Below are 13,631 nucleotides of genomic sequence, written 5' to 3' on the forward strand. Positions count from 1 at the left end.
TCCACCCGCACTGAGACAGGCTAAATGGGACAAGTGAGGGTTGGAGCTGACTGGAAAAGGTGGGGGGCGGGGGGAGGTCAGGGTGAACCTTGCTAAGAAAAATTTAAGCCAAATACAAAGTTACACACTCAACACAGTGTTAACGGCAACAACTTTAAATGGCGGATGGCATCGTGATCCGACTTAAAATGGTGGATGGCATTCTCCTTCCTCCGTTCGTAAATACAAGTTGTTCATAAGTCGGACATTTGTAACTCAGGGACTGCGGTGTTTATCCTTTATCCTTCCTCAAGTAAGGAGATCAGAACTGCACGCAGTACTCCAGGTGCAGCCTCACCAGTACCCTGTACAGTTGCAGCATAACCTTCCTGCTCTTAATTTCAATCCCTCTAACAATGAAGGCTAACATCCCATTTGCCTTCCTGATCACCTGCCACACCTGCAAACCAACCTTTTCTGATTCATACACAAGTACTCCCAAATCCCTCTGCATAGCAGCATGCTGCAACTTTTTACCATTTAAATAATAATCTGCTCTTTTATTTTTCCTTCCAAAGTGGATGACCTCATATTTACCAACATTGTATTCCATCTGTCAGATTTTTTCCCACTCACTTAACCTATCTATATCTCTCTGCAAACTCTCCGTATCTTCTGCATAATTTGCTTTTCCATTCAATTTAGTATCACCAGCAAATTTAGATACACTACACTCGGCCCCCTCTTCCAGATCACTAATACATATACTGAATATTTGTGGGCTCAGCATCGACACCTGCGGCATTCCGCTCACCCATGTATTCCAACTCTCTGCCTTCAATTTGTTAATCAATCCTCTATCCATGCTAATACATCAACCCAACTCGATGCATCCCTATCTTATGGATGTCTTTTATGTGGCACCTTATTGAATGCCTTGTGGAAATCCAAGTAAATAATGTCCATCTGTTGCCCTCTATCCACTGCGTTCATTATATCCCCAAAGAACTCCAGTAAGTTTGTTAAACAGGACTTGCCTTTGCTGGATCCATGCTGCATCTGCCTGATGGATCCATTTCTTTCCAGATGCCTTGCTATTTCTTTTTTAATGATAGCTTCAAGCATTTTCCCAACTACAGATGTTAAACTAACTGGCCTATGGTTACCTGCCTTTTGTCTACATCTGGTTTTGAACAGGTGCATGGCATTCGAGGTCTTCCAATCCTCCAGGACCTCCCAGAGTTCAGAGATGGTAAATTATCACTAAAGCCTCTATTATCACTTCTGCCATTTCTTTCAGTACCCTGGGTTGCATACCGTCAGGACCAGGGGACTTATCTATCCTCAGGCCCACAAGTTTGCTCAGCACCACCTCTTCAGTGATAGCTATTGTATTAAGGTCCTCACCTCCCATCGCATCCATAACATCTCTTTGGCATGTTAATCATGTCCGCCACCGTGAAGACCGACACAAAATAGTCATTCAAAGCCTCTGCCATTTCCTCATTACCCAATATCAATTCCCCCTTCTCATCCTCCAAGGACCTATATTCATTTTAGCTACCCTTTTCTTTTTTATATAATTATAAAAACTTTTACTATCTATTTTTATATTTTGTGCGAATTTATTTCATAATCTAGCTTCCCTTTCTTTATTGCTCACTTCATGGTTCCTTGTTGCTTTTTAAAGTTTTCCCAATCTTCCAGTTTCCCACTAATGAAAGGCAGTACCTACCAAAAGTAGTTGGTGGTACTCTAATTCATGTTCATTGCAGGTGGGGTACAGGATGCTCTCAATGAAGATACCCGACATTGAGTAGTTATCGATCACAGCACTGTCCTATCCCAATTCAAATAATGCCTTGTCTTTGATATTTATTGCCAACAGAACCACAATAGCCCATGTGCAGGAAGGAAGCCTGTTTCATACAAATAAACCCCACAGGATATAATGAATAGGTTTCTGATGAGATTTATGCAACATGTCACCATCAAAGCATTAAGCTGAAAGATAGGTTAAACAGCAGAGACATTTTTAATTTCCATCCCTATGCTTCTGGATCATGTGTGCAATTTTTGTCCCTTAAAATAACAGAACAAAGCAGAGTAACAGTTTGATGCATGTATGAATCTTTTTTTAACAGTACAAGCTTGCAGACATCACTAGTCTACTAAATCATGACCATTTCCATTATCATTGCTCATCTGTACTCACTGGCTGAAGATCTTCAATAGTTTCTGGAACTTCTCGTAGGGCAAGGATAATATCCAGTCTCTGGCTCAGATATGGAATGTTGCACATCTGTAGAGGAAATATATTTGTCATAAGCATCTAATGGAGAAGTTTATTATCTAATTCTTTAAATGCATATCATTGATAACTGCATCAATAATATTAATTTTATTAACATCATTCTGTGTATTCTGACACACAGAATGCAATTCATTCGAATCATCATACCTTACCCTGTGATATCCACCTATCAACATACACTTATCAGCAACTTTCTGAATAGTAGTATGACAGCTGAGTTATTTTTTTATTTATTATATAGTTTTCCTTGGACAATACAGGAAGCCATTTAGCCTATGGTGTCGATTCTGGCTCACAAACCAAACCCAGCAGACTCTTTCTGCACTTATTTCCCTGTAACCTATTCTCACTCACATTCTTGATCATCTGCCATCTCCTTACACTGGGGTTAATTAACCCACCAACTCATCCTTGAGATGTGGGAGGAAATCGGTACCTCCGGGTGAAATCTATGTAGTTATGGAAAGTTCAAGGGCAGAAGTTCAAAACTAATTTATTGTCAAGCTACATGTATGTCATCATGTACAACCAAGAGATTTGTTTCCTTGCAGGCATACTCAGTAAATCCAAAGACCATGATAGAATCAATGAAAGACCACACACAAAAGGGCAGACAAATAACCAATGTGCAAAATACAACAAAATGTCCAGATACAAAAGAAAAGAAATAAATATAATAATAAATAAGCAATAGATATTGAGAATGTGAGATAGAGTCCTTGAAAGTGAGTCCAGAGGTTGAGGGAACAGTTCAGTGTCTGGGCATGTGAATTTGAATGAAGTCATCCTTACTGGTTCAAGAGCCTGATGGTTGAGGGATAATAACCTGTTTCTGAAATTGGTGATGAGAGTGCTGAGGCTCCTGTGCCTTCCTTCTGATGGCAGCAGTGAGAAGATAGCAGAACCTGGATGGTGGGGGTCCCTGAAGATGGATGCTCTGTGTAGATGTGCTCAACCATGTCAATGTACTCAATGGCGGGAGGGCTTTACCTGTGATGGACTGGGCTGTATATGTTACTTTTTGTAGGACTTTCCATTCAAGGGTATTGGTGTTTCCATACCAGGGTATGATGCAGCCAGTCATTATACTCTCTACTCATATCTGTAGACATTTGTCAGAGTTTTAGATGTCATACCAAATCTTCACAAACTTCTAAGGAAGTAGAGGTACTGCCATTCTTTCTTCATAATTACAGTTAGGTGCTGGGTCTAGGACAGATCCTCTGAAATGATAACATGGAGGAATTTAAAGTGCTGACATTCTCCACCTATGATCACCCGATGAGGACTGGCTTATAGAACTACAAATTCCTCCTCCCAAAGTCAATAATCAACACTTTGGTGTTGCTGACATTGAGGGAGAAGTAGTTTTTGTGGTAGCACTCAGCTAGATTTTCAATCTCCATCCTATATGCTGATTCATCACCACCTTTGATTTGTTCAACAAACCTAAATATGGAAAACGCCACACAGATAGAACATAGAACATAAAAATCTACAGCATATTACAGGCCCTTCAGCCCACAATATTGTGTTAACCAGAGTCAGAATTAAACCCAGGTGACTGGAGTGGCACCATTTGCCAACCAATATACAAAATGGCCACTACAAATGGAGATGATATCACCAGTATAAGACTTTTCCACTCTAAACTTAAAAATGTCCACTTTGGATACTTATCCAATCACCTCTGGACATAGAAATAAGACCAGACAGGTTTTGCCCAAGGAAGTTGCAGATCATATTACAGAATCATACATCACTGAAAAAAAGCCTTCCAACCCTTTGAGTCTGTAGTGACCATCAAACACTCATACATGCTCCCTCTATTTTATTACCTACCCAACATTTTCATCAACTCCTGAAATATTTTACCACTCACCTATACAATTGGAGCAATTTACACCAAGCCAATTAGTCTATGAACCTGCTCATTTTAACGACGTGGAAGGAAAGCCGAGCATCTGGGAGAAATCCACATGTTCATGGGGAGAACATGCAAACTCCACATAAACAGCAGCAGAGGTCAGAATCAAACGTGAGCTGGTGGAGCAGTGAGGCAGTGTTCTAGGGGCATCATTCTACCATCCTACAGTGAATTTTCAAGAGAACTGCGGAAAATGGAAGAACCTACAGGTTTAATGATGAGAGAAAGTGAAGAGGGAGAATGTAAGGTCTGTGATAGGATAATTGAGATCATCTGCCAGGGGAATGATTGTTCAAGGTAATCTAAGTTTAGAAGAGGTGCAAGTGCGCAAATTAGGAAAGAAAACTGGCTTGGCAATCTACTTCAAAAAAAGTTTTTGCTTGGTCTTATACAGTAGCAGCGTGTAGTCCAGTGAGGAACCAATAGCTGAGAGAACTAGATTGATACTTTAACATGAGTTAGTGTCACCAGCAGAAAGCTGAGGGGGGAAATCTTGCCATAGTGTCAGTTTGCACCATTCTATAAAGGATGTACGCTGTGATGGGAGCCAGCAGACACTGTCAATCTCATTCACATCGAATAAAGCTATCTCACTTAAAGGTGAAAACTATTGAGATGAATTTCATTTTAACACACAGTAAAACAACTCCATTACTTCAAATGCATTGGCAATCAGTCTCATTCTTGTTGGTCACAAGTTTCTCCAATGGTGATAGCTCTGGCAATAAGCTCTTGGACTGAGAGCTTTGGGGGAGACGCCAGAACGTGGTGACAGATGGTAACCTCTCTGACTGAAGGCCTGTCACTAGTGGAGAGCTGCATGGAACGGTGCTGGGTCTGTTGTAGTTTGTCATCTATTTCAACAATCTGGATGATAATGGGGTTAACTGGGTCAGCAAATTTGCAGATTACACCAGGAATCGGGGTGTAGTGGACAGCAAGGAAGGCAATGGCGGCTTGCAGTGGCATTTGGACCGTCTGCAAAAAATGGGTTGAAAAAATGGCAGATGAAACAACGCAGACAAGTGCGAGGTTTTGCACTTCAGTAGGACCAACCAGGTAGGATTACACAGTGAATGGTAGGGCGCTGAGGAGCGCTTTAGAACACAGGGATCTGAGAATGTAGGCCATTGAAAGTGGCGTCATGGGTAGGTAGGGTCCTAAATTGCAACAATTCCTTCAGCGGCATCGTCCAGATAGAAAACCTTTCCAATTATTTCACTCTTTCCACGGTTTCTGCTTGATCTTTTTGACGTTGTCTTGTTGGTGATATGGAAACTGTTGGAGGCGGTAAAGTACAGTTTGAATTTTGAAAGTAGGATCCAGCACTGTGTTGTGGCTGGAGAGCTGCCTCGTCGAGATCAGAGACGGCGGGGCCATAAAGGTCCAAGGACACAAGCTGACTCATAGGAAAGGCAAGAGGCGAGGCATGGGGTCATTCATGACACCAACTTGAAGTGGTGAGCAAGATTGAAGCAGCAAGGTGAATGCAGAGGGTGTCAGTGATGGCTCAGCGTGAGACGGTCAGTAGCTAGATCGACACATTCAGTCCCAGATCGGCGGCATTTGGGCCCGGGTTAACGGTCACTCTTTACAGGAGGCTTCTTTCCACTTATGCAGAAAAAGGACATTTCTGATATTCTGAGACCTATGTACTTTATATTGGTTTCCTTCAGGTTTTCACTGTTTTCTTATGGACAGTTGGCGGGTGGTTGACCTGTGAGTTTTTGTGCGTAGGAAGGTGGATTGGGGGTTTGGCGCCACTGTCACTGCTCTTTTCTGTGAGTGAGGGAGTCGGGGGTTGTTATGTGTCATTGATTGTTATTGTGGTTGTTTTTTGCTGTGGGCGGGGGGGTGATTTTGGGGTCTGCGAGCTTTGTTTCTTTTCTTTATTGTGACAGTTGGGGAGGGGGGAAGTTGATGTATTTTCTTTCATGAATACCCATGGTCTTTCTGTATGTAATGGCTACCTGGAGTAGGCAAATATCAAAGTTGTATTATACATGCATATTTTGACAATAAAGTGAACCTTTAAACCTCTGAACCTTTTAAAGAAAGCTTTTGGCACATTAACCTTCATAAATCAAATTATTGAGTGCAGGAGATGAGATGCTATGTTGAAGTTGTATAGGAGATTGGTGGGGTCTAATTTGGAGCATTGTGTGCAGTTTTTGGTAACTTACCTACAAGTAAGATGTAAATAAGGTTGAAAAAGTACACAGAAAATTTACAAGTATGTAACTGGGTCTGGGGGACCTGAGTTATAAGGAAAGATTGAATAGGTTAGGACATTATTGCTTGGAACGTAGAAGATTTCATGGAGGTAAACAAAATTATGAGGGGTATGGATAGGGTAAAAGTAAGCAGGCTTTTTCCACTGAGATTTGGTGGAACTATAACCAGAAGTCATGTGTTAAAGGCTGAAAGGTGTACAGTTTACTGGAAACATGAGGGGAAACTTCTTCACTCAGAGGGTCACGAGAGTGTGGAACGGGCTGCCAGCACAAATGAATTTTGGGTAGGTACATGGATGGTAGGGGTATGGAGGGCTATGGTCCCAGAGCAGGTCGATGGGATCGGGCAGTTTAAATGGCTCAGCGTGGACTAGATGGGCCAAAGGGCCTGTTTCTATGCTGCACTTTTCTACGACTCTAAAAAAAGATAACATGACCAGAAGCCCCAGCTCTGGTATTTATGTTCTAATGGGCCTCATCCCCCACAACCCAGGAACAGGGAGAAGTTTGTTTAATCCTTTAAGCCTACTCTGTTATTCAATTAAATCATGGCTGGTTGATACTTGAACATTGTTGTCTAGAATTTGGAATGCGCTTATTTTTGGTGCATTAAACCACAGGTGTGCTTAGTGTTATTAATGTCCGTTCAGGTCGCCCACAAAATTAATGTATCAATGGGACACTATAATTATGTAATCACCAGTGTAGTATGGCACAAGACAAACTGCTGATACTGGAAATTTGGATCAACAACATACTCAATGCTGGAGCAACTCAGAAGGCCAGAGTCTACAGAGGGAAATGAACAATGGACATGTCGGGCTGAGACCCTTCATCTGTCCTGTATTTTTTCAGCTGAGTTCCTCCAGGATACCACATATGTTGCTATACAGTGGCATGCAAAAGCTTGGGCACCCCTGGTCAAAATTTCTGTTACTGTGAATATCTAAGCGAGTAAAAGATGACCTGATTTCCAAAAGGCATAAAGTCGAAGATGACACATTTCTTTAATATTTTAATCAAGAAAACTTTTTTATTTCCATCTTTTACAGTTTCAAAATAACAAAAAAGGAAAAGGGTCCGAAGCAAAAGTTTGGACACCCTGCATAGCAGTACTTAGTAACACCCCCTTTGGCAAGTATCACAGTTTGTAAATGCTTTTTGAAGCCAGCCAAGGGTCTTTCAATTCTTGTTTGGGGGATTTTTGCCCATTCTTCCTTGCAAAAGGCTTCTAGTTCTGTGAGATTCTTGGACCGTCTTGCATGCACTGCTCTTCTGAGGTCTAAAACAGATTCTCGATGATGTTTAGGTCGGGGGACTGTGAGGGCCACGGCAAATCCTTCAGCTTGCACCTCTTGAGGTAGTCCATTGTGGATTTTGAGGTGTGCTTAGGATCATTATCCTGTTGTAGAAGCCATCCTCTTTTCATCTTTGTCTTTTTTATAGACGGTGTGATGTTTGCTTCCAGAATTTTCTGGTATTTAATTGAATTCATTCTTCCCTCTACCAGTAGATGTTCCCCGTGCCAGTGGCTGCAACACAAGCCCAAAGCATGATCGATCCACCCCCATGCTTAACAGTTGGAGAGGTGTTCTTTTCATGAAATTCTGCTCCCTTTTTTCTCCAAACATACCTTTGCTCATTTCGGCCAAAAAGTTCTATTGTAACTTAATCAGTCCACAGGACTTGTTTCCAAAATGCATCAGGCTTGTTTAGATGTTCCTTTGAGCCTCTTGAATAGAACTTTAAGTGGTCTGTATTGTTGTTTGCAAATGCAAAGAGAAAATGGTTTGCATTGGGGAATTTATTACAAAGATCCTTTTGAAAATTCTGTAAGTTGGTGAGTCGCTGATATCCTGTGCGATTAATATTTCCAGGCTTTCAGAGCTACCTTTTTCCATAAATTCCATGATACCTTCAATTAATAATATCTATAAATTTCAGATTACAAAGTGTTCTGGCATAAACTGCTGCTGCTGCAAGAAAATTCCAAACATCTCCTGCCAACTGGTTTGCAGGCCATTACGTCCAAGAAGGCGAAGCCTAACATCATAAATAGCTGTGATGCTTCACTCCCAGATGGGCTCAATGCCTTTTATGCACACTTTGAAATAGAGAATAAAACTACACCTGCGAATATCTCTGCAGCATCTGATCATCAATCGTTCCTCAAATGGTAAACCTTTCATTCCTGGAATCACTCTTGTGAACCTTCCCTGAGCCCTCTCCAACATCAACACATCCTTTCTTAAATAAGGAGCCCAAAACTAGTCATAATACTCCAAGCAAGTCCTCACCATTGCTTTATAAAGCCTCAAAATTACATCCTTGCTTTTATACTCTAGTCCTCTCAAAATGAATGCTAACATTGCATTTGCCTTCCGCATCACAGACTCAACCTGCAAATTAACCTTTAGGGAATCCTGCACGAGGACTCCAAGTCCTTTTGTGCCTCAGATTTTTGAATTTTTTTCCCCATTTAGAAAATTTTTATTCTTTGATTCTTTTATCCCTTCACCAAAGTGGATGACCATATACTTTTTGACACTGTATTCCATCTGCCACTTCTTTTCCCATTCTCCTAATTTGTCTAAGTCTTTCTGCAGTCTCCCTGTTTCCTCAATACTTCCTGGCCCTCCACCTATCACCGTAACATGCACAAACTTGGCCACAAAGCCAACAAATCCACCACCCAAATCATTGACATTCAATGTAAAAGGAAGCGGTCCCAACACCAACCCTTGTGAAACACCACTGGTCACTAGCAGCCAATCAGTAAAAGCTCCCTTTGTTCCACCCTCTTTGCCTCATGCCCATCAGCCAATGCTCTATCCATGCGAGTATCTTTCCTGTAATACCATGCGCTCTTATCTTATTAAGCAGCCTCATGTGCAGCACCTTGTTAAAGGCCTTCTAAAAATCCTAGTACACAACATCTATTGATTCTCCTTCATCTCTCCTACTTGTTATTTCCTCAAATGATTCCAACAGATTTGTCAGGCAAGAATTTTCCTTAAGGAAACCATGCTGACTTTGTCCTATTTTATCCTGTACCTCCAAATACTCCAAAACCACATCCTCAACGATCAACTCCAACATCTTCCTCACCACTGAAGTGATCAAGTGACTACAAGGGTTGGGTGTTATCAGAGGATTGTGGTGAGTTGTTGGTGTTTGTACTATAGATTGGGAACAGAAGTAGCATATAAGGGAATCAATCTGAATGGAGTTCTTGGCACACACTGGGGCCTGCAAGAACGGTGGTACTTTTCAAAAGTGGCTGTTTTGAGAAGACCCAAAAACAAATACAAATCAGGAGATTGTGACCAAGTTTCCTAGGCAACATTCCAAAGTAACATTCAATGAGGCATGCATCATTCTTTGTAGTTCTGAAGTGAAAGCATGTCATTCCCGAAAGCTCATTCACGACTCAAAAAGGCTGAATGAGCTTTCAAAATGTATGACGTATCTTCAAATAAGCACAACTGTGATCCATTTGGGATATAACTAATTTTCATGTGCATTTGGGGCAAAAATCAATTCCACATGGGAATACTTCAGAGAAAACACCCAGTTTTACCACCTTCTCCCCCTAAATTAGCACTTGTCCAAATTTCATTAAAATAACCTACAGTAAGTTATGTATTCCTGCATGTGGTAGAGATAACATAAAACCTGCTTCTGCGTCCAAGAAATAATTTAGTAATAAAAGAAAGTTTCCAAGAAAAGTAACCCTTTGAAGCTTATACCTTGCTCCTCTCAATTATTGAGAGAGAAATAAGAGCTCAAGAAATTGACTAATAATCAGTCAGCACTGTCTCAATAAGATGAGTGATAACAATAAGGTAAGTCCCTGACAGTAAGATTCCAGTGATACAAACAATTTTCTGATTCTTCTTGTAATGTACAATCAATTTTGAAATTAAACATTTGTTGGGAAACTTAACTTGTATGAGATACCACAGGGTTACATAAGACCACTTACCTCCATCATGTATTGGTCGACAATATGGAGATCAGACTGAGAGCCTTTGTACGCGTTGTATTTTTGAATATCATTTGGTGTGGGGATGTACCTGACAATTTATTAGAAATGCTCATATTATATTTCTGAAATGTAATTAATCAACCTACCCATAACAAACAGCCAAACTTACAAAACACAAAAAATAAGATTGAAAGTAGCCCAGAATAAATTTCCAAACCTGCCCATTAATTTCAGTTTTTTTACAGTGTGATGTTACAAGAGAGATTAAATACACGAAGAATATTGATTAAGTGATTTCAGTTGACATCGAATTATTAACCATGATGCATTAGCTTTGTGTTAATCATGTATGTACCTGCCATGGAATTTGACTGGAAGGAAGTGTTAAAAAATGCTGTGAATCTGCACATTAAATGTTACTGCCAGTGCTGGACACCTCAGTCACAGAAAAATGTCTTTGCCTATCTTATACTGATTGAGTGAGTTCATCAATGACAACCAGGAAAGACTGGGTGACAACCGCAAAAGAGTGGTGACGACTGGAGAGTCAGTGACAGCCCAGAGAGACAGTAACCAGGGCAGAACGGGCTGGCAACCCAATCTGTGTCCTCTGAGAGGAGGACCCCCACAAAAGCTACAATGAATCTAAGGGAAAGATACCCCCAGGGGTGCCCGAGAGGGAGGGAGGATGAGCACCCCAGTCGGATGGACACAACGACATCAGACCCAGGCAATGAACAAACGACGATGAGGAAGCAATGTGCATGTGGCAAAATCTGCAAGAACGATCGCGGCTTGAAGATCCACCAAGCGAGGATGAAGTGTTTGGCGGGAGCAGGAGCAGCACAACGCGCAGGTGTCCAACCTGGTGAGACGAAGGAAGGGCCAGGCCCGGAGTCACCCCATAGTGCCTGGAACCTCCAAGTGTTGCAAACTAATCCCTCTAACATGAAGTCTAACAGGAGGCGGATCAAATGGCCTGAGGCTAACATGACTTCACTGTGGAAGCAGTTTGATGAAGATGTTAACCAAATTCTGGAGGCAACGGCGAAGGGAGGGGTTGATAGGAAGCTGCAAGCTATGACAACAATTATTGTCAGTATCGCAGCTGAACGGTTCAGAGAAGAGGAGAAGGAAGTCTCCAAAACATCTTACTCGAAGAACCAAAGAGCATTGAGGATCCACAACATCAGGCAGGAGATGAAAGCGCTGAAGTCCCAATACAAGGAGGCAGGAGAAGAGGAGCGCATTGGCTTGGCCCAGCTGATGTGCATACTACGAAAGTAGATCAGGGTCCTCCGCTGGGCAGAGTGGCATCGGAGGCGGCGTTGTGAAAGAGCTTGAAAACGTGCTGCCTTTATCGCCAACCCCTTCAAGTTCACCAAGGAGTTGCTGGGGGAGAAGCGCAGTGGGAAACTGGCCTGTTCGCAGGAAGACATAGACCAACATCTGAAGAAGATATATAATGATCCTGAAAGAGAGCAGGAGTTGGAAGAGTGCGACACCCTAATAGACCCACCTGAACCGGATGTGCAGTTCGACGTGTCAGAGCTGCAACTAAAAGAAGTCAGAGAGGTCGTCCGCAAAGCAAGGGCAAGCTCGGCTCCAGGACCAAGCAACACCTCGTACAAAGTGTACAAGAACTGCCCCAAACTCCTGCTGCGTCTGTGGAAGATCCTGAGAATCTTCTGGAGAAGGTGGAAGATCCCAGAACAGTGGAGAGTGGCTGAAGGGGTGTGGATCCCGAAGGAGGAAAATGTCACCCAGATTCACATCATCTCCCTGCTGTGTGTCAAGGTGAAGATCTTCTTCAGTGTCGTTTCTAATCAACTGTGCACCTACCTAGCAAAGAACACCTATATTGATACATCAGTCCAGAAGGGTGGCATTTCAGGGATGCTGGGCTGTCTGGAGCACATCGGTGAGCTGACACAGCTCATCAGGGAGGCCAGAGAGAACAAGGGCAACCTGTCAGTCTTGTAGCTCGACCTGGCAAATGCATATGGCTCCATTCCGCACAAGCTGGTGCAGCTCACACTGACCGAATATCACATCCAGCAGAATCAGAGACCTTATCGCTGATTATTACAGCAACTTCAGGATGGGGGTCTCTTCAGGAGCAATTACATCGACCTGGCACAAGGTGGAGGTCGGCATCATCACAGGGTGCACTATCTCAGTGACACTGCCCTCCCTAGCCATGAACATGCTCACTAAGTCTGCTGAACCAGAGTGCAGAGGGCCCAGAATGAATTCCACTCAACAGCAACCACCTATCAGGACATTCATGGATGACCTCACGGTCACCACAGAAACAGTCCCAGGCTGCCAGTGGATTCTGCAGGGGCTCGAAAAGCTGGTAGAGTGGGCCCAGATGCATTTCAAACCTGCCAAATCAAGATCGATGATGCTGAGGAAAGGGAAGGTGGAGAACAAGTTCCGGTTCAGCATCGCAGACACAGCCATCCCAACCATCACAGAAAAGCCAGTCAAGAGCTTAGGCAAAGTTTTTGACAGCTCTTTAAGGGACACAACATCCATTCAGGCAACCTACACCAAGTTGGATGGCTGGCTGAAATCTGTGGACAAGTCTGGCCTACCTGGGAAGTTTAAAGCCTGGGTGTATCAGCATGGCATTCTTCCCAGAATCCTGTGGCCCCTCCTCGTCTATGCAGTTCCGATCTCGACAGTCGAAACCTTAGAGAGGAGGGTTAGCAACCACCTCAGGAGATGGCTGGGGCTGCCAAAGAGCCTGAGCAGCATCGCACTCTATGGACACCACAACAAACTGCAACTGCCCTTCAAATCCTTGGAGGAAGAATTCAAGGTAACAAGAGCCAGAGACGTGCTACAGTATAGGGACTCAAGTGACCCGAAGGTGGCTAGAGCAGGGATCCAAGTAAGTATTGGCAGGAAGTGGAGGGCAGAGGAAGCTGTTCAGGAGGCAGAGGCGAGGCTGCGTCACAGGAGGCTGGTGGGAGTGGTCACACGAGGCTGAGCTGGGCTAGGATCCTTTCCAACTCCCCAAATGGACACCAGAGTGAAGGAAAGGCCTCGTCTAGTTCCAGAGGAGGTGAGAGCAGTAGTGGAGGAGATGAGAGCCTGCAAGGCGGTGGGAATGAAGCAACAAGGAGCTTGGACAAGATGGGAGAATGCGGTTGAGAGGAAAGTGACCTGGGCTGATCTTTG

The 13,631-nt window shown here is 43.0% G+C and overlaps 1 protein-coding gene across 1 annotated transcript in view; it reads right to left on the reverse strand.

Annotated features, from left to right (window-relative positions):
- The window catches only part of LOC134342855 (disheveled-associated activator of morphogenesis 2), a 160,546-nt gene that overhangs the window by 43,958 nt on the left and 102,957 nt on the right, over window positions 1-13,631 (reverse strand). Inside the window, exons 10-11 of the mRNA XM_063041495.1 lie at window positions 10,440-10,530; window positions 2,195-2,281 (exon numbers count right to left, since the gene is read on the reverse strand). Of these exons, the coding sequence (XP_062897565.1) occupies window positions 2,195-2,281; window positions 10,440-10,530 (178 nt within the window). The remainder of the gene's footprint in view (window positions 1-2,194; window positions 2,282-10,439; window positions 10,531-13,631) is intronic.

Source organism: Mobula hypostoma, chromosome 2, assembly GCF_963921235.1.
Source record: "Mobula hypostoma chromosome 2, sMobHyp1.1, whole genome shotgun sequence".
Lineage (NCBI taxonomy): Eukaryota > Metazoa > Chordata > Chondrichthyes > Myliobatiformes > Myliobatidae > Mobula > Mobula hypostoma.